Here is a 21,453-nt window from a genome sequence, read left to right as displayed (position 1 = left end):
AAGGCAGCTTGCCTACAAATCTGCAGAATCCCAAGGAACCAGTACAGGTCTGGAACTTCCATTTAAAAAAAAAGTCTGCTAGACAGAAGGGCATAAATGACCTATGACATACACAAACATTTTGTCTATGCAACTGCAAGGGCTGGGTAGTTTGACTTGTGTGTCATAAAAGCCAAAAAAGATCCAAGCACTTGGATTATGCAATAGCTATTTGGTTTTTCTTTTTCACGTTAACAATTCAATAGAAGGAAGAAATGCCTTTGATGGCCATTCGTAAGTAATGCCGATTACTGGCCTCCTACAAGCTTGATGAACTCCAGAAAATCCATCGTTGACTGATGCTTTCCCTGTGCAAAATCGGATTTTTGTATTTTGCTAATCCCCGGTTACAATCTGTGTCCTGCTCTGTGTGATCCACCCTGCAATCAGAATCCAGCCAGCCCAGATGTAACCCAGGACATTAATATAAAATCTTGACGTTGGAAACACAGCATTTATTATAAATCTTAAATACGTGAGGGAGGTGTTTACTGTGCGGAAACTTTGGGATTTGTCTGGAGTGTTTCCTTGGGCTGAGGAGTACAAGGAGCTTTCACAGGCAAAGCGGCAAACTGGAAGTGGCCTGGAGCTGACACGCTGGAGCACTCACTGCCTGGGCTGCATGGTTTTCTTGCTCTAAGGAGCAGGACGAGGTTGTAGGAGATGCTCCAGTACATCCTTTGGATCTTTTTCTTGGCAACAATGAAGGCGAGAGGGGAGCTGCCATTCATTGCAGAAAACAACGCGGCTATGATGGTGAACTGGTAAGGAAAAGTGTCTTTATTCTTTTATGGGAGATAGTGTACTCATTTTTTTTCTGCAAAAGTGACCACTCTGTTTGTATGTTTCTCTTGACTTTATGAATCTTTGCTTTAGCATCAGCTTTGTGTCTCCTGAAATGGGCAAGGGAGGGGGTGAATGTCTATAGGATGGAGATGGCAGTCAAATTTAGTGGCTGCCCCAAGGCAAGCCTTCCCTCATTTGGTGTCCTTGCTGGAGCACAAGCAGCAAGCTCAGATGTCCCCTCTTTATTTGCCAGTTGGAGCACAACATTTTATGCGTCTTTACGTTTCAGTCCAACTAACTTTGTGTGCAAGTGTACATGTATGTACCTGTTTTCATGTCTCCTAAATTTCCTACAGATGATAAAAGGTTCCTAATTTAATCTATATGTTGTACTCTACAACTCTGACCATCATTTTGCGGCAGGGACACGGTGTATCTGTTGGGCTTTGCCTGCAGGAATTGCTCCCAGGCACGTTGCCACAGGCTGCCCCTTTCCCCAACCCAAGCCCCTTGCAACCACTAGCAGTGGAAATCCCCCTTTTCTTCACGGCAGGCTATTTCATTTCCACCACTTCCCCCTCCCTTCGCTGGATGCCACTAATGCTCTCCAGCCGAGTGCATTGTGTAAGCTGGTGAAGCCCCGGTCCCACTGAGCGCACGTGATCCCTTGTCCCGGCCTCGACCCCCCGGGAGTCCCCCCCACCAATGCACACCCAGGGCTGCCCTTGCATGGGAGCCTTAAGCAGCAGGGGGGCACGGCTCACGTGGATGCCCGGCCTGGGATTAAAGCTTCTTTGCCTCCCTAATGCTGCCACATCTGGCGCCTCCGCTTCCAGACCGAGAGGGAATGGGGATCCTCGGGGTTTGCACCTCCTCTCCGGCCACGTGGTGCCCCGGACACGCCGCAGAGCCGTGCCATGCCACAGCCTCCCCCGCCCCTGCCCCCCAGGGTTCCATCAAGCAATCATTTTAAAGCGATGATTGAAACGGATCAAATGCGTGGGTGGTGTTTGCCTCCCAGGGTGGTTCCTCCCACGGGGAAATAAGCCAGCAACAGCGCTGGCAGCCACAGCGGGGGCAATCGCCAAGGAACTGCGTGAGGCTTCTCAGGCACTCCTGTAAATACCAGGAGCCTGGATGTATCTTCACCAATGTACCTAAGAGCCAGCATTTAACCCTCTCAGTGTTTAAATGCCTCTGTTAAGTGGCCATGAACCTGCACAGGATCTCCCTAGCACTCCACATCCCACAGATGCTTCCCTAGCCTTACTGCAAAGTAACCAGAGCCTGTGAGTATCCCGTCCTGCTCCAGCCATCAGCAACTGTGGGATGGAAATATTCCCCCTACCTGTACTGGTACTGATGTTTTCTGTGCCCACGGTTTGTCCCATCAGGTGGTACTGGTTAAGTCGTGAGCCATCTTCAGCCACCACCACAGATGTTGTGGTGCTGTTAGTCCACACATAGATCACTTCAGAATTGGGGTAAGCATCTGCCAACAAGGGGGGAAAAAAGACAGTAAGGAGTAAAAACCACTGTAATATTTTAGTGGATATTTAAATGATAATGACAGGGAGAGAGAAGAATGGAGGAGTGAGAGTGAATGGAGAAAAACAAATAAAGATGATATAATCATGGTCCCATATGCCCAGCTCAAAAATATTAGGTTGAAGTCTTCTAATATAAGAGATGTGTGGGATGGTTTGTGAAAGGCTGGAACAGTGGAGGTATAAATATAATCCATCACAACCACTCAATTTGGGAAAGAGCAGCTCAGACCTATACTCACCTCACTGGTGGCTCCTAAACCCCAGCAAGTTGCAAAAGGTATTTTGCTGAAGTTCCCCCTCAAAAGGACTCAGACACCTTGAATGCCAGGAAAACAGGGACCCTCGGTGTCTTGCCCTGTCTCCAGGACAGAATTCTAACGTATGCCATGTGCAAGTGCAGGGGCTGGTGTGTATGCACTGACTGGAATACATAGGTGTGGGTGAGGGCATAGGTCTTGCATGTGGGTAAAGGAAACTGGAACGCGCCTGCCTGTGCCTGTGATGCTAAAGAGCACTCACAGGATGCAGGGGTGAGAATGCATGGAGAGCAGGAATGGGGTAGGGAGCTGCGAGGAGAGGGTAACTGTTTGTGCATAGCAGAATGGGTGGTGGTATGAAAACATCTGCATAACTGCAGCTCTGTATGTGATTTCTCTTATGTTCATTTGGAAGTCCTAGGAATTAAATGTGTATGCAGTACTGCCAGCTCATTCCTTCCTCTGTAATGCTGTTGTAACTTTTAATGCTCCAACACCCAGAGTGATCATAGTATTATAAGGAAATCTCAGTTTTCTTTTACAGACAGTCAGTGCTGGATTTACATTTTAGGCCTTCTCTGCACATGGTCTCAAAAACCCCAGGAGACAACTCAATATTTAATTATATTTTATTTACTATAAGTAGCTCTCACACTTTTTAGAACTCCTCTAGCATTAAAAGCTTTCAGGTCACATTCCTGCAAGCATGTTACAGTAGGCTAGAGTACACTGTACTAAAATCTCTGGAAATCAAGCAAGGCTTACTCTCGAAATGGAAGGTGAAAAGCAGGTAAGCTTGGAAGTGGTCTGAAGTCAAATATTAATATCTTATCTTCTGCACTTTTTAACTTGGAAGATAGGAGTGCAGAATGTTTCTTTCTGGAAAAAAACCTGACATCCTAGTTCAGGATGGAAAGCCACATGGTGGCTTTCCAGAATAGGACTTGAGAGTCAAGGACAACAGGCTAGGTTGAAGGACGTGTACTCACTCCATCAGACTGCGTGTTTTATTTGCAAGTGAGCTGTATTGGAAAGGTGCAGCTCCATGGTATGGTTGTGTTTGAGGGTCCCAGGATGAGGGAAGAGATGACAATCTTGACTACATGTTTCAGAAGGCTGATTTATTATATTATGATATTATATTACATTAAAATGCTATACTAAAACTATACTAAAAAGAATAGAGAGAAAGGATTCATCCGAAGGATAGAAAGGAGAGGAATGATAATAAAATCTTGTGACTGCTCACAGCCTTGACACAGGTGGCTGTCATTGGTCATCAAGTAAAAAAACAATTTGACATGCTGGGTAGACAATTCTCCAAATCACATTCCAAAGCAGCAAAACACGAGAAGCTGAAGTTTCCCAGCTTTTCAGGAGAAAAGATCCTGGCAAAAGGATTTTTCAAAAAACATGTCTGTGACACCATGGAGGACTTACAAAAAAATTCACAGGCATTGGGTCATAGGTAGTGGGTCAACATGAGCTTCTGAGGCACTGCAAGGGCAAGAAATACGGTAAGGTGATCCCTGGATCCATAAAACCAGGAATGTCCAGCAGAAAATGGGAAGCAATCCCAGTTCAGGCTAAGAGCACGTATGTAACATAATGAACTTCACTCAAATGCTCGACCAGGTAGCAGGGAAGAAAGCAGCACCTTCTTTTCACTTTTATTAATGCTACTGTCTCGGATGTGGGAGGCAGGGCAGTAGGCTCAATACACCTTTGCTCTGACCGTTTATGGCTTTTCATTCACACCACAGAAAAGTCATAGAAATGATGAAGACAGAGAAGGGGAGAGAGGTCAAAAGAAGGTTACAAGTACCTCCACGGACTGGAAAATAAGTCATGATTTGAAACTTAAGCAGCTCAGTTTATTCAGCTCACTGACAAAAAGCTGAGATGTAGCTCAAGCTCTGAGTATAGACACTTGCATACAGAAATCTGAAACCAGGGTGAATCTCTTGGACTACTCACAAAAGGTGCCTGAAAGATGGTTCCAGGCAGATTCAGATGAAGAGCAGGGAAGAATTTTCTAACTGTGTGGAAGATGAGTAATTATACAGTAGATAACCTTCTGAAGAAAAAAAAAAATTATGAACTACTGTCACTAGGAAGACATTGATAATTTGAAATAATTTTTTGTCACTTATCTGACAGTTGCTGCTGTATCCAGGGCTGCAGCTGATCTTGGGTTTGGAAGTTGAGAATCTACAAATTTTTCATCCTTTGTTAGCCATGAAGGACTGCCCACATGCCTTCCTTATGCTTGTATTTGTAGCTCTGCAGTAAAATTACTGTAATTATATGTCATGATCTGCTTTGAAAGGCTAAGAAGGAATGTCTTCCCTATTTCAAAATATTTGCATCACAAAAAGTCATGGAATTTCACCTTCCCTTTAGAGCTGAGATACTTTACTATCTCTAAGATGATTACAAGTTCACAATGTACTGTAAATAATTTCAAAGCTGGATCTGGAGAAGACAAGTGGGAGGAGATGAGTCCATTTTAAAAAAGTAATGCAAAAAACCCTCCATTTTTAAAATGGTATATGGTATATGTTGTTCATGGGCTGATTATCCCCAGGGAATGTAGGATATGTTTAGGTAGATTTGGGATTGTCAGAAAATTCGATTTTTACATATGTTGTTACTTCCTATGCAAAAAAAAAAAAATATTCTTAACAACAGCATTGGGACTTTTTTTTTTTTTTTTCCTGGGATGATCTAGGTGTATCCCAACTCAGCACTCCCCTGTCTCTGCAATGATCCCAACAACCAGGATAATTGGGTTTTTCCTTGTTTTTGGATGATGATATACATTAATTCATCTTGACTAGATGCATCCCAATGCGAGTACTGTAACCACATTCACTGAAATTGCAATCACACAGGAATTTAGGCGTGTAAGTTTTAACAAGAATTTAGATGCTTTGGTTCTCTCCTCTGCCTGGCCTGTGGGGCAGGGGAGTCCAAAAATAATTCAACATCTCTGCTGTGAATTGCAGCCTTTACTGGGTGCTAAAACACATGCAGTGGAACAGGGTTGGGGGCTCCTATGCTGCAGGAGTCCAGCAGTTCACCTTGTAAAATACCTGAAACTCAGAGAGAGGCCACAAGGTGCCAAAACGCAAGATTCCACAGGTATGCCTAACCATTACTTCATGAGGCTGTTTGCTTTTGAAACCATGTCAGGGAAGGGCGGTGCCAATCCCAGGCCAGTTGGTGAGAAGTGAGAGCATTTAACGACCTGAAGTGATTTTACCTCCTCAGGAGAAGTCTGTCACATTAGGAATAGCATTAATTTACCCCAATATACATATATTCTATTGTGATGGATCACATATATTAGATGATCCTCATCTATCTTCCATGCAAATATAATAAAACATGGTTTGTGTTTTAAGAAGCTCTAATATAAGATTTTTTACTTTGTGCCAACTTTCCTTACTACATATCAAGTTCTGACAGGAAAAAGCCATCCCATTCTCCTTGGTGTGGCAGCTGACCATGTCTTTTCTGGTCATCTAGATAAACCTCCAGAAGGATAAGCCTGTGTACTTTTAGCAGGTAGCTGTCTTCCTACTGCAAATCTTATGCCATATCTTCACAGAAGCCTCAAACTCCCAATTATCCCACACCGGACAACCAGAAGCTCCAGCTCTGCAGCTGATAACCCCTGCAGTATAATCAGGCATGGTCATATTGAAAGCTGAAACTGTGGGTACAGGAGAGAATGATGTTATTTTGCTATTGGGGTAGAAGTACTAATGGAGACACAGTATTATTCACTGTCGTACCAAATTTGGTAAAAACACTCTTCTACTTAAGCAAAGCTTCCAGTAGGTTGCTTACTAGCCTTGCTTGCTGGAGCACTGAACAACTTCAGGTCTTGCTGTTTAGAGATATGAGAAAAGTGTACCAACAAAGGAAATATGGACATACATCATCTCCTTTATGTTACACACAGGGTGGGGATGTGTCCAAGAGGATGACAGGAAAATGTAGTTGCAGCTCTGGAATAGCAAGCTGAAAAAATGATGCTGGTAATTTTGCAAAAGCAAACTCAACTTCAAAGCCACTGCAAATCCAAGTAAGACTGCTTGGTGTTTATTCTACTTTAAGCAAGTGCATGTCTTCTGGATTTCTGAATCCAAATAATTAATCTTGTGTTCTTTACAGTAATTTTGTTATCTTGTCAAAGAAAGGAGGAAGTCTCATTAAAGTATCCTTTCTCTTCTATGCTCACTTTGAAAAAGGAAAAAAAAAAAGGTTGCAGTTCAGATGAACAGCTAAAATTACAAACAAGTATAATGTTATTAAATGTGAGAAAATGACAACAGACATTTATTTCTACTGGACAGTTGATAAATGGCTGCAGGCTTATCACCTACCAGAACGATGAAAGAAATAATATCTTCTCTCATATATTTATTGACAAGCAGATCTGTTTTTCTACATTCTAGCATCCAACATACACCACACAATATAAAAACAGTAAAGGTGTCCCATGCTCTTCTCTCACACTTTCCCTGCTCCTGTATGGCTGGCAAGGAAAGCCAGACATGGTCTTCTGCCAGTGAACAGTGGGCAGGGGAGAGACCACAACCAGAGAGGAATTATATTAAGAAAAAGTCTAGCAAAGCACAACAGTAAGTGGGTAAGACCTGGAGGATCCCAGGCATTTGCCTTGGCATTGAGGATCGTCCTGTTTTCATTTGCAGATGAAACAGTGTGAGCAGTGCAGAATCCTCCCTTCCATTCAAAAAGCAACTCACAAGCAGGGAGTTTTCTCCTGCCACTGCCCCCACCACAGGGCAGTGATGGCATCTGACAGACACTCTCCTTGCTTTTCTTTCTCTTGCCCCATATTTAAAAGAAACTCCAGGGGAAAAACAACAACAACAACAACAACAACAACAAAATTCGTGGTGGGGAAGAGTATTTCTTGGCACCTTAAGTCAAATAAACCTAAATGTGGATGGATGAACCCAAACTTTGAGTCTACGGGACCCAGACTATTTCTAGAACTGATTTTTTTTAAGCTGGAATCCTTGAGGAAAAAAAAAATCACCACTGATATCTGCAATTAAGTTTTCATTCCTGCATTACAGAGCATAAAATAATTGAGAAACAAAGAATCCTTCTCCAAAACACCCCCTAAATCCTTTGACAGACCTCATAGGAAACATAAAGCAGTGCCTGCATAGGTAAGTTAAGGCAGCCTGTGCAGCTTGTTTGGATGCCCACCCAGCATGCTTGAGGTACATTCCACAATTAAACACACCATTTATCCACAAGCCATGGCTGGAACTTTCAGAATTGTGCTAGTTGGATGCTGAATTAACTTAAAGAGATATTGTAAAAAGATGACTTCTGGTTTGTTTTCTATTTTATTTATTCCAATTGTGCAGTTACATTCTAAGCCTTTACTATCGTGACTTTTAGTACATGCCACAAGGATTGTCAGACTGCCTAATCTTGGGAGTATTGCTAATCCCTGCCAAAGCCTGTTGACTGAGGAAGATGTGCATAAATTTTCAGCTTTTTTAGAAACTCTAATTACAATCTGAATACACATACAAATATCTATCTTATCTAACCATTAATGTATTTGACTCACTTAGAGGCTGTTATATAACTCACTAGTGATCCAGATTTACAGTCTCCCAGACTCCTGCAGGCTACAAAACAGCGCTGCTACTAAGCCATCATGTACCAGCTTGAATTCTAAGAGTCAGGCTGGATTTCTTGTCGTTTGTGCACAAATACTTTGTAGCCCATTACAAAGCATATGTCAACAGTTGTGCCTATGTGACTCGGCCAGATTTGAGCTCCATAATTGGAATTTCCCATTAAAATGACTTCATAAGAATGACTCGATGTACAAATGAGATAATTCTATAGGAAGAGCAAATGGAAAACAAATCTAGTAAAAATATACTTTAAAAAATAACAATAACAAGACATGGTACTAATATGCATGGTCTAGGTCTTGGGGGAAATAGCTTTTTATAAAAATAAATTTTTAATGTAAAATAGGAATACAAATACTAAGAGAAATGTATTCACATATTAAATTATTAAGACCCTAAAATAAAGACTTTGCCATAGTGTGATGAATTCTGATGTTCTTGGGAGAATTTTAGGGTTATGGCAATTACTTTAGGGACCTAAAATCATTAAAATTGAGACTGGTAATTTAGGCTGGCAGGCGTTTACAGCATACAGATAAACAGCATGCATGATTTTGAATACATCACAGACAAGAAGTGTAATGTGTACAAATACACAGAACAACAAATTCATGTAACACAGAGTCACAGGACGGCAGGGACTGGTGGATACCTCTGGTGATCATATGGTCCCACACCCTGCTCAAGCAGGGACACCAAAAGCATTTTTTCCAGCACCATGTTCCAGTCAGGTTTTTAATATCTCCATGACATTCAAATCTCTGCAGCCAACTGCCAGTCTCTCTCTCCAACCTTTTCTGGTGTTCAGCCACTCCCACAATAAAAGCATGTTTTCTTCTGTTCAGATGAAATGTAATGTTTTTTAATTACCACTGGCCCTTATTCTGCCAGTGCGCACTACTGAGCAGCACGTATTTCCCTCTTCTTCATCTCTCATTCCCCAATCCCTGCAATTTATACAGATGTATTAGGACTCTCTGAGCCTTCCCTTCTCCATACTGAACAGTCCAAGATCTCAGTCTCCCCCCACACCAAAGATGCCCCAGCCTTTCAATAATTGCTGTAGCCCTGCACAGGATTCTCTCCACAAAATCTGTATTCTTCTTGCACTGGGAAGCTCAGATTGGCCATGCACTCAGAATGGTTCCAGATGTGAATAAAAATTAAATGCCCAGAAGGAAACATTTTTGGGATGACATAGTATCATTGTGACAATAGAGGACATCCAAGGAGGAAATTATACATGAAAACTGATGAAACTCATGAGCATATTTATGAAAAATTATAGGACACCACTGGCTGTAAAACAGGCAGTAGGAAGTCCAGTCATACTGAAATGTTCATTCCTGTCCTTCCTGAAATTAAAATAAAAATAAAATTTGGTAATATAAGTAGTATTCTATATGTTTTCCTGATACAGTTTTATTTGATCTTGTTGTCACATTCTGCAGGGAATAGTATAGGATGTTCTGAAAAATGTGCCCGACAGGTCTCAAGAGACTTCATTACTAAGCAACACTAATATACTCTACTGATCATTACTAAAAAAATAAAGCTCTAAGTTAGATCAAAATGATTCTCTTTCAGAATATGATTTACAAGTCACCTCCAGAAAAGGTGTAGAAAAGGAATAGAAATCTGACTTGGAAAAGAAAGGGACAGGCTGTACCCACAAGGTGGTGAATACAGAACTGAAGATGGCTGTCAAATTCATTTTGAGACAGTTTTGCAAAAGCCATTTTCTTTGGTTTTTCAAAGAAAGAATCAGGTGGAAGGTCCTGTGTAATTTTAGAAGTTCCATTTAATGGGAGAAAAGTCTAAATATGACCCAACTTTGAAGTCAAAAATATAAAGCAAAGGAAAAAAACCCAAACTGAAAGCAACTGTGATTTTGGAGGCTGGATTCATAATTAGCATAGGCAAATCTGCTGACTTCTTTAATACAATAAATTGACTGTTTTCAAGTTGGTACACTAAATCACAATTATACTGATGATGGATGTAACACAAATACTAATGAACAGTTCATCCTAAGAATTCAGTCAGGCATAGCACCTTCACAGGATGCAACTGCAGCCTTTAAGAAGAGCCCTGAGCTCAGAGCTGTACAGAGTAACACGGAATGTCTCCCAAGAATGATCACGATCACCAGTGACAGCAGCTCTTTCTTGCCCCGTCATGCTCACCCATATCACAGGGGAGCAATAAGAATGAGAGGGATGCATCTATTTCCCAAGTGCTGGGATTGCAACTGGGAGTGACTACTTGCTGTGAAATCTGACACATAGGCAGCAAAACCCAGACATGGCACACTGAATTGAGCTGTGTGCCTCAGGATTGCAGGTTCTCAAGGCTCTACTTAGAAAAGGAGGAAGAAAAAAAAAAAAAACAGCAAAGAAAACTTTTTTCCATGGTGCAGCTTGGAGCATGCAACAGCACAGACGTGTAGGTGTGGACAACTGATCTCTGCCACTCGTGGTGTGGGACTCCTGCCACACACTGACTGAAGGAGGTGTCTAAACAGGGTGTGCTGTGGGGATGTTACACATCCAGTGCTCCAAGGCACCAGCAGCACCAGGTCATTCCCCAGCATTCCTACTTCCATCTGAGAGCTGATAATAGGCAGCATCATGCCTTCCTTCTTTTGCCTCTTCCTGTTTCTTCCTCTCACTGCAGTCAGTAGTTTTAACACAACCTCTTTCTTTATTTTCAGGTTTAGTGGCAGCTGTCTCAGGCTAGAACTAACCTGAGAACTGATTTTACATCACATTTAATGGTGGCTACACAACTTCTTTTCATATGGAACTTGTCAAAATCTGGTGTGCCAGCCTCTGATCCTTTTTCCCTTTTATGGCTGGCATAAATATCCACTGTAAGAGAACTAGAGAAACAGAACAGTAGGATGTGCTAGGATGATATTTTAAATGCTAAATGTCCTAGGAACATTTCTGACCTTATGTTGGTCTTTCTAGGCCATGCATGTAGTAATGCCACACCAGCCAGCCAATTTGAATGCTGTACTAACACTTAATGAACTTTGAATTTACAATCACAATATTAGGCACTTATATTAGCTGCTGCATTAGGAAAAGCAGCATGGTAATGAGGATGATGTTAAGACATTTAATTTACTTTTTGCACAGCAAACAAAAGTATCCTCCAAAGTGTGGCAGATACCATTACTCACTTTGCATAGTACCTTTAAAAAGATTAAGCACCTTTGCTTAATCTTAATTGCAGTGGTCCCCTCCTTTTGCAAGGCAAATAACAGCAAAGCTAATGTGAGCTGCTCTGCAGGAGTGTCACTGGAGTTTCTTTTGAGAAATGCAGAGTGAATTTTAGAAAATACTCCAATTGATCTTGTTGTGGAGGGTGCCTTCACAAACACGGTATTTTTTGCCACATGTAACATCACAGAATGAAAGCATAACCTCACTCTAATCTACAGATATTCTTCTCACCCACTTAAGTGGCATCAGGGACTCAACCATCATAGTCTATCTGCTGAGCTTACCATTCAAAACACCCTTATAAATCTGTATGGCCTGAAACCAGCTGAGAGTGATTGGAACTACTTGCATAGCTAAATATATACCTCTGTTTCTGAATCCTATCCCTTAATGAAGACATTTACAAATCTCAGAAGGACTGCTACATTAATAACACTGTGCGAATGTGTAATCAATAGTTATGCAGAGAGAGCAGGCTGAAATATTATTATTCAAACACTTTAATACTGCCTTGAAATTGCAATCACAAGAACTTATTCCCTACACCAAAGGTGCAGTCATCTAAACCTCCGAAGATGGATTTTAGACCTCTGCTCTGGGGCACAGTGTAGCCCTGCATTTCAGAGAAGAGGATAAAATCTCCTGAGGCTGTCATTACGAAGTTCCCAGCCTCAGTGATGGATACAAGGAGCCTCTCTGAGGCGAGCTGTTGCTGACCAGGGGCACTGCCATTCCATCTGCTCTCTGCTAGTGTACTCAGGCACACATCCTCTCTTTGGGAACTGTCTCCTCCCAGTCCCCCTGGAGACCCAGATCCAAAGGGGCTCACGATCTCATTTTCTCTGTGCATACATAGAACATCTCCTTATTTACAGCCATCAGCTGACCTATTTTAGGAGGAGATTAACCTGAGCCTAAAAATATTTACTTGTCTCCCCTAAGACGGCGAGAGCAATCAGCTCAGCTGTATATATTTACCCTACAAAAATATAAATTTAGGAGAGAGGAATCCCAGCTTTGCTGGCATATTTAGCTCTGGGATGTTTTCAGCAAAATGGCTGGCTCTTAGCACAGGCTGGCTGTGAGGAGACTTTCAGTGGCAATGATGGCGAAGGGGGAAAAAACCAGAAGGCTTATCAGGCTTTCCTTCCCCGCAGTTCTCTTTCCTTTTCATTTCTTCGTGGGGGACAACATGAAACAACTGTTTCCTTTGAAGAAGCTTGCTGGGCTGGGACTGCGGCAGCACTGGATGACAGCTTGGACTGGCTTGGCTCTCTGTGCAGGAGAGGAAGCTAATGAGGTTCCAGCAATTTAGGTGGAGGACTTCCTGGTCCGCCAGAGACTCAGGTGTCATAAAGGAGCTGCCAGACTAGAAACTGAAATCCAAGTTTGAGCAGTGTCTTAGAGCTTTTTTCCTTCCCCAAAAACCCCAGGCAAGTAATTTTGTCATTAATGTACTGCAGTAGCACTGGGAAGCTCTAATTGAACCTAGGGACCCATAACGACAGAGGCAATAAAAGCAAGTAATGAACCACTCTATCTTTGCACAGAAGAGACTGTAATTGCTCTTTGCTTCCTTTGTGCCCACCTGCAAAATGCAGGCAGCAGAGACCTACCAACCTCACACGGGGATCATGAGAATGATTCCAGAAATGTTTATGAAATGCTTACAAGCCATGGAAACAGCCACCTTAGAAAATAAGAGACATTAAAAACCTGGCTTGTAAAGCAGTGGAGCAGTTATCTACCCATTTGTCACATTTACAAATAACATCCCATTTATAAGTGGTATAGACCCATGATCCACGGCTGGCAACCGCAAGCCTGGCGCTGCCTTCTGGGGCATTATGAGACCAGCAGTGTCTTTGCAGGTTTGCACCCAAAGGCCATTTGAAAGCTTAAGCATATTTACCACAGTTTCTGTGTGTCGTTTTCTATTGCTGACAACTTACATTGATTCCCTGTAATCAGGCATTTGTGCAGCCTTTAAGTTTGGGCTGTAATCTCCAAAGTGGGAAACGCGTGCTGATGTTTTTGTACCATTAGCAAAGCACCCCCGATCTCCACGTGGCCCCACCACAATCCTGTCTAGACCTCTGCCACATGAGACAAAAACACCACTGCTGGGCACCTCCACACTAACCCCTACCCCCGCCTGAACTTTTGTATCCTTGAGCTCAAAACCACCACCAGTTGAGCTTTTCTTCCCCAAAGAGTCTGAGTATGTGAGCCACCTCATGATGAGGAGGCTGCTCCCAGGGCAGGCGGAGCGCAGCCTTTCAGGGCTGGCTGCTCAAGGGGCTCTTTGCAGCTGCTACAAAAGCTGCTGCCGGCACCCCACAGGAAGCCGATCCAAAGAAGGGGGCTTTGTTAAGGATGATCCTGCCTGCATGGACACAGCTCTCAGCTGGTAGGGAGCCAAGCCCTCAGCCGCTGCACGTCAGCAGAGTTTGCAGCCTGGGATCAGCGCTGGCTGCAACACATGGGCAAGGCAACAGCTTTTGTTCTTTCTGACCTCCCTTTCTCACTTTGTTATGAAGCTAAGAGGGAAAAACTGGTTTCTACGCAGCAGGTGACCAGAAGTAGGAGCTGACTGACCCAGAGCTGGGCATTGTTCCATAGGAAAGCCATCACACAGCCAGGGGCTGGGCTGCTGTTTTAATGTATTTTAAGAATTATCTCAGTGCAGACATACAGTAACCCTTTATATATGACAAAGCCCTTGAAAAGTTAAATAGTGACAGATACTGCAAGTGCTTGAAGGATATACTACAGTTTCTTCAGCCTTTTCAAGGAAGCCCTGGATGTGTGTCCCTATAATGGGTGAAGTAAAACTGACTGATCATTTTAGGGAGACCTTTTCCTTTTTGTCAAACTAAAAGGTACACTTCTATGGCAAACCTACCAGACAAGTGGTAAATTATGGTCATACTCATTTGCAAGTTATGCACACCAGGGTCCTACAACAACAGCTGCTGCAGAAACCACATGGTCCAGGCCCAGAACCCTGTGTTTTAATTTCTAAGTAGATTCCTGTTAAGAAATCTTCTTACATCTCCGGAATACTTGAATATTACCGTATCTTTTACACATCATTTTTGATGAATTTCCTGCCCTTTGGATGTTCTGGGCTACATTGCTCCACCTTGACTGTGGAACCTAACTGCCCAAATTGCTGGATTAAAGAAGCTATTTTGCTGTACATAGATATGCATATGACTATAGGCTATGATGCAAAACCTGTGAGAAGGCTTAAATGTCTGCTGTTCTAACCCACTGCACTCAATGCAGAAGAAACAGCACAGCTCATACAAGATGCTTGAGGAAGTGGTTAAGTTTTCTTTGTACTGAAAAGCCCTACTGACTGTCTCATTGAGATCCTTTGAAAAATGGGACTTCCAGCAGAAATAGCTGAAATAGTCATTAGGAGAGATACAAAAACTCGCCATCAATATAATGTAACACCTAACTAATCTTCTGAACAAAGTATGGTTTTGTATTTCTGAGCTAGCAATGCAGAGAGAAATGGACTTCTGAGTTGCTCTTACTAGGGTATAATACACTTACCTACATGAGATAGCGCTGCAGAAAAAATAGGAACTTCTAAAATATGATTAATCTCATCCTTAGGCCCATATCAAAAGTAATTCTAATGAACCTCACTGCAGAAGTACTTATTTCCTTTCAATGGCCATAGAGGGACTCCAGATAACTAACTGGAGCATATTTTTCTATCCAAAATTGTCACAGATCTGTCCCATCCATTCCCTAGAGCTTTGCTGTCAATACAAGACTTTTGATATGAGCCAAATCCCTGTGCTCATTCTGCATTAAAAGATTTAATTTTTTTAAACAACACAGCCCCATGACAAGTCATCATCAAGGAAAATAAAAGCAAATACCAGCAATACCATTACGTGATGTCCACCCCCTCAATTCGTTCTAAAGCTTCCACAGAAAATTAGTTCAGGCTACATATCCATGCTTTACTAGCTAGCTATACTTAAGTAGAACAACAACAGTGGTCCAACACAGTTGTCCAGACTGCCTAGACAAACATGAGTTTGATGCTGCCACAAGCAAGTCTTTCATTGTGTCTGATGTTCTAGCTTCTAAACAGCTAAAAATAAGGAGTAAAGTATGATAACTAAAGAGGTGGTTGGTAGCTGAGGGTAATATAGGGTTGAAAGAGAGAGAAGCAAAATACATCAAATGTCTTAGAAATATTTAGTTTTAGTATTCACCTAACTTCACCTGATTTTAGTAATTCAATATCCATTGCAATGGAGGTGTCTAAGGAAGCAGTGATAAACCTTAGGAAAATGTAACAGAAGATATTACCTAAGTGAGCAGAATGCCACCAAACCTATCCATTCCCTATTAGATGACTTCTGCCTCAAATTGCAAAATCACAACTTAGTATTGAACTTGGCTGCTCAGCATTTCACAGAAGTCTGCCCTGGCTCTCTCCACGTGTCCATTCACAAGGAAGGCACTAATACATCCCAGCAGAGTCAACAAGCTCTGCTCTCAGGAATAAATTCAAGGAGCCTCTTCTGTCCAGTTGAAGGGACAACTAGCAGAAAAGCTCTGCATCTACATATGAGACTGCAGTTCCAGCTGTCCCTGAGAGCAACCTATGAAAAGCTTCCTAAGAGCCATTTCCACTTTTCAAAGTCTCTTAAAATTAACATTTTCTTTATTTATTATTCATTTAATTATATTCTTATACAAGACTACAACACACAGGTTTTGAGAGGCCAAATACATTATTTATCATATTTTACTAAATCAGAATTAAAGTCTGTTTAGAAGGACACTGTTTTCAAGTTCTCCCTCCATACTTGCAGTTTTCCTGCAGCTCTTGCAGGTGCTAATTTGGAAAAGTACAAAATTAAGAAAAAACCCTGTAGGTGCCTTCACCTCAGTGCCTTCTCTGCACTATAAGAAAATATCAGGGAAATTTTCTAAACATACCTTTTTTAAAAAAAAAATTTCCAAGTGGCTACAAGAAATGGATCGTTTGTGAACAGTGAGTGCTTTAATGTTCAGTATTGCAATAAAATCTGGCATACTGGTGAAGTTACTGTCTCCTCATTACTCTGACTTCACCACGCTTATTAGAGGAAAATAATTTGAGCATATCTCCGGCTACAGAACTAGCCTGTGCACTTTCCTTCATCAAAAGTCACACTGTGACTTAGTTTGAGGTGTTAAAAAGGAAGATATACATAAACTACATTAGCTACTATCTCCAGACACTACAAATTGTTCCCTTACCAACAGCTGGAAAGCTCGCTTGTTGATCAACAGCGATCAACCTTGGCCATCTTCATGGCCGACTTAAAATTCATCAGGAATCAACACAGGTCCTCTGTTCCCCAAGCTCATGAGCTTGGGGATCTCATTATTTTCAGAATATTCATTAAGCTCCCTACTTACTCTAAAAATAGCATGGTGGGGGGGGTTTGCTGCTGAGTGACTAGTGGGCAGCTGCTTCATGTGTTTGTCTGTAAGATCTGGTAACTCCATGTACTCAGGCACTGTGTCTTCAAGAGACAGTTGTCATAAATAGACCCCATCTTACAGTATTCAATATTGTCAAAGCACCAATTAACAGCAATTAACTAATTCATCTTCAGGGCAACCCTGTGAGCAAGGTAACACCAATATAATTAACACAGGAGTAAAATGAGATTTAGGAGTTAAGTCAGTTGCCTGGGCAGAGGCCTTCATGGTCTAGTGGATTAGACATCTGCCTCTCCAACCAAAGACGTTGAGTCTAATCCTTTTTCTGACATTGATTTGCTGCATGACCTTACGGAAAGTCAATTAACTTCTCTGTTTCAGCTGCACTAGAGATAATGATGCTTACCTACCTGGTGACACATGGGCGTTTGGAAACTGTACTAAATTATACTCTTAATGTATTCTTAGGGACTGTCAGTGGAAGAGGTGAAACATTAAAGCTAGGAAGCTTTAATGTCCTTGCTATTTTATCTAATTCTTCCTCCCCACACCAGAAATAGCCTGGGGTTGAGATCAAATTTCTTGGGTTAAGGTGCTCCTAGTGAAACTGCTTCTGGCATCAGGAATTTTCATTACATGCTGTTTGACCAGCAAAGTTATTTAGAGTACAGGTCAGCACTACAATTGCAACAGAAAGTTATTTTAAATTTGGCCATGGAAGGAACGAGCACCCTTCCCATGCTACCATGAGGTAATGAACAGACTGTCACAGCAGTCCCCATCAAACACCCTGGATTCAAAGAGAGCAGAGCCTGCTGCACAGATCTCTGAGCCTATGCTCATGCATCATCCCCACTTCTCCCTAAATGAAACTTCTGCAGGATAATCTCTACAGGTGTTCTGACCCCTAGCAGGGATGCAATCCCACAGGAGAAGTACCTGTATACATGCACTCCTGGAGCAGAGCCACCTGATCTTGCCATCTTGGAGCAGCAGGGAGCTGTAATAAGGAGAGAAGGACAACTAAAGGACAACTAAAACCTGCTCTGTTAATTTCATTAGGAGCTATCCCTGAGCTTCTGTCCTTTTCACGACATGCCACAGAGTGCTAAAGCATACCACTTCTGTAGTGGGCATTTGAACTGCCCCACAGGTACCTAGGCTGGTGGCATGCACAGGTAACTTCATATCATATTTTGTGTATTTGACTGGGCTTCTAATTATTTCTAAAAAATATTCTATTGCTACATATCATATTTCCTAGGCCGATAAAATCTGCCACAATTCTAATTTAGCAAGAAATCAGTCAAATACAACATAAGAATTCAGCATTTACCTTTATTTGAGAAAGATTAATTTTCCTTCTCTTTCATAATGAAGAAAACATCAAGCACTTTTTGCCTTTTGCCTGCTGAATTATAACAAACATAGTGAATGCTCATGCAGCAAGAAAATGAATAACCTGCTCCTGCCTCTGCTGCAACACTGATCACTTCTTAGCACTTTCTGCCACTGATCCGCCATACCCCAGCTCTTTCATTTCACTGCCCTGCCCTCTTCATTTTCAGACTGGTTAGCACCAGTTTCTTTTCCACCCTCCCAGCTCCATTGATAATGTGTTTAACATTTACTTTGATGCTATTCCTTGAGGCTTTTCAAAAATCTTTTTGGAAAGAAGACCATTAAAAAAAGAAAGCCTGTAGGGAAAGACAGTGAGGAAAGCTAAAGCAGAAAGGGTATGTGCTTATGTATCATATTCCCCTGTAGGCTTCATCTTGCTGCAAGCCTGCAGGTGACTCAATGCAAACCCATACTGCTGTAAATATGGAATAAATATTGTCCTCTCCTAAAATATAAAATACCTGGGCTAGTTCAATAAACTCAAGACTTACTGGCTGCTACTTGTACAAACATAGGCATGTGAAATCCCAATAAATTACAAGGGAGCTGTCAGATCAGTAATAAAGATATTCTCAAGGCTGAAAGACTGTCTATAGCATGTCCCTCTATATTTACTTTTTGCAGAAGCCAGTGGTGTGGCTAGCACAGATCAAATAGTTCCATGTCTACACATTGTGAAAGAACTTAAAGATTACTTTTAATACCTTATAAACTTGTAAGGTATAAACGTATTTTATTCTGAGCATGGCAAAAAAACTAAAGCTCTGTTCACCCCTCACAGGCCTAAAATATAAATCCTTAGTGCTGGTTTTGACACAGACTAAAATTACCTGTGTGCTGAGAGGTGATTAACATGTAACACAATTGGCACTAGCGGGACGTATAATTACATTCAGACAGATTACTGGGCACTCCTTCTAAGCATATGTAGCTTATCTTGTAATGTTATCTCATGCACTCACATGTTTGATTGGGATGCTTTTTTTTTTGGTCTTACTATGTGGAGAGTTAGAACCTGTACCTTACTGCACCTAACCTACTAATACATGGAAACATCCATTTAACTTTATGGTTGAGCTTCAGACCTCTTATGCATCAGGCTCTTCGTTTAAATATGTATGTTTTAGTATTACATATTTTGCAAGATTTCATAAAACTATACAACATATCAGTTCTCTAGTCTAGACTAGAATAGAAATCAACTAATGTAACTTCATCTATTGATAAACAATATATAATACCAGGAAGGATACACCTTTTTTATCTTATTCATTCTTTCCAGTGGCTTTTATTAACCATGTATATAAACAATTGCAGTCTCCTGTGAGATGTTTTCCCATTTTCAAGTTCAGAATTAAGTGGGTGATTTGCATACACATTTTTTTTAAGTAGAATATAAAGGTGTCTGGACCTTCAGAGTTATACTGGCTTTGCTGTAAATTAATGCTGCTGAAGTCAAAAAAACCACTTGAACCTGCAGTGACTTTGTAAAATACTGGTGGCTATTTGGATGAAACAGAATCTATCTGGATTGGAAGAGGGAAAGGAAATCAGTTCATCTAAAGTTTGGTAATGTGGTATAATTACTGTAGACAGTGTTTTTACTTCTTAGTATGGTCACTAGAAGACAATGTATAGTCAGTATTAAATCAGGGCAGATACAGACGATAAGGGCAAAGCTTAATCTTGCTAGGATTAGTGACTCTAAATTGATACAGCTGAAAAACATTGCAAAATGCTAAAGTTAGGTGGCTTCAGGGGCTAGCAAAATGCCTTGCATGGTAATTATCAAAAGTCTTCAGAGACAATGATTGCACCTGGAAGCTCGGATTTGATTACCAAAAAAAAAAAAAAAACCAAAAGTCTACTGCAGTAGCCTCATTTGTACTTTAATTAAGAGCTTTGTTTTTAAATATAACCATCTGATTCCCTGGGGTTATTTTTAAAGTAAGCTTCTGGCAAGGCAGCAGTGTGGTGGATTAGAGGCTTGGAATTGAGGAAAAATCATCATTCAGCATACAGTTTAGAATAATGTGTGCATATATACAAATACATGTGTATTAAACATCATGTAACAGGATACAGGACTGGATTTATTAAAGCCAAATGGAAAGATATTTCCTCTTTTAATATTCTAGATCTCTTTTAATATATGCAATGCAGATATTGTACTGCAGTCTGGTTCACGTAAACACCAAAACAATTGCACATCAATCTGATCAGTGGAGTGAAAGCTCTGTTTTACTCCAGATGTAAAAGCAAGTTATCAATTCAGCTGTCTGCATCTAGAACTCCACCTAACAGTGGCTGTTACATTTGATGTGGATATATAAGGCATATCACCCATCAACTCACCATTTATCATGGAGTATGCAGGCATGAGTTGAAAAGCAGCAGGCCCAGATAAAGCATAGTCATGGGAAAGAAGCAGCAGGGTAGCAGCAAGGGTAGCAGAATGGGGATGCTAAAGAACCATGTTAAAAGGGGAAGGCTGGGGGGGAGGGTGAAAGATCTGTACAAGATATATTTGAACATGAGAAGCCAGAAAATGGTATTTTTCAAGTTCTTATTCCAGAAGAGAACTTACAGCTTCCAAATTTTAACGGGCAAGCATGTGCATCCATGGGGAAATCTTCAAGCTGCATGGGACATTCAGCAGAGATGGTCAATCTGTGGGGGAGTAAAAAGAAATAATACATGATTTTTTCTCTCCTGCGCTTTTCCTTTAGGCCCCTCACTGCATTACATGAATGCTGACACAAGCACACTTTTCCTGACGGCTCCTTGCTCCTGCTGAAATCACAGATAACCCCCTGTTAAACTGAATGTGAGATAAGCCAGGTGGACCACTCTGTGTGCATGCCCCAGGCATTATCTAGTAACCCTGAGACATTATTTATGTAAGTTGGTCCCAATATTAGTACATGAAGAAACTCCTGTGATGAAGTTTCTGCCATGTACTTTATACTTATTGCTCTCTGTACATACTACAACTGGACTAGGAATTTGACTCCTAGGTCAAATA

At 41.4% G+C, this 21,453-nt stretch overlaps 1 protein-coding gene across 1 annotated transcript in view; it reads right to left on the bottom strand.

Annotated features, from left to right (window-relative positions):
• GABRA5 (gamma-aminobutyric acid type A receptor subunit alpha5) overlaps nt 1–21,453 on the bottom strand; it is a 54,433-nt gene that overhangs the window by 6,593 nt on the left and 26,387 nt on the right. Inside the window, exons 5-6 of the mRNA XM_041468489.1 lie at nt 21,016–21,098; nt 2,174–2,317 (exon numbers count right to left, since the gene is read on the bottom strand). Coding sequence (XP_041324423.1) covers nt 2,174–2,317; nt 21,016–21,098 — 227 coding nt within the window. The remainder of the gene's footprint in view (nt 1–2,173; nt 2,318–21,015; nt 21,099–21,453) is intronic.

This window comes from Pyrgilauda ruficollis, unplaced genomic scaffold (genome assembly GCF_017590135.1).
Source record: "Pyrgilauda ruficollis isolate IOZ18807 unplaced genomic scaffold, ASM1759013v1 scaffold22, whole genome shotgun sequence".
Lineage (NCBI taxonomy): Eukaryota > Metazoa > Chordata > Aves > Passeriformes > Passeridae > Pyrgilauda > Pyrgilauda ruficollis.
This window is presented reverse-complemented; position numbering and strand designations above follow the sequence as displayed.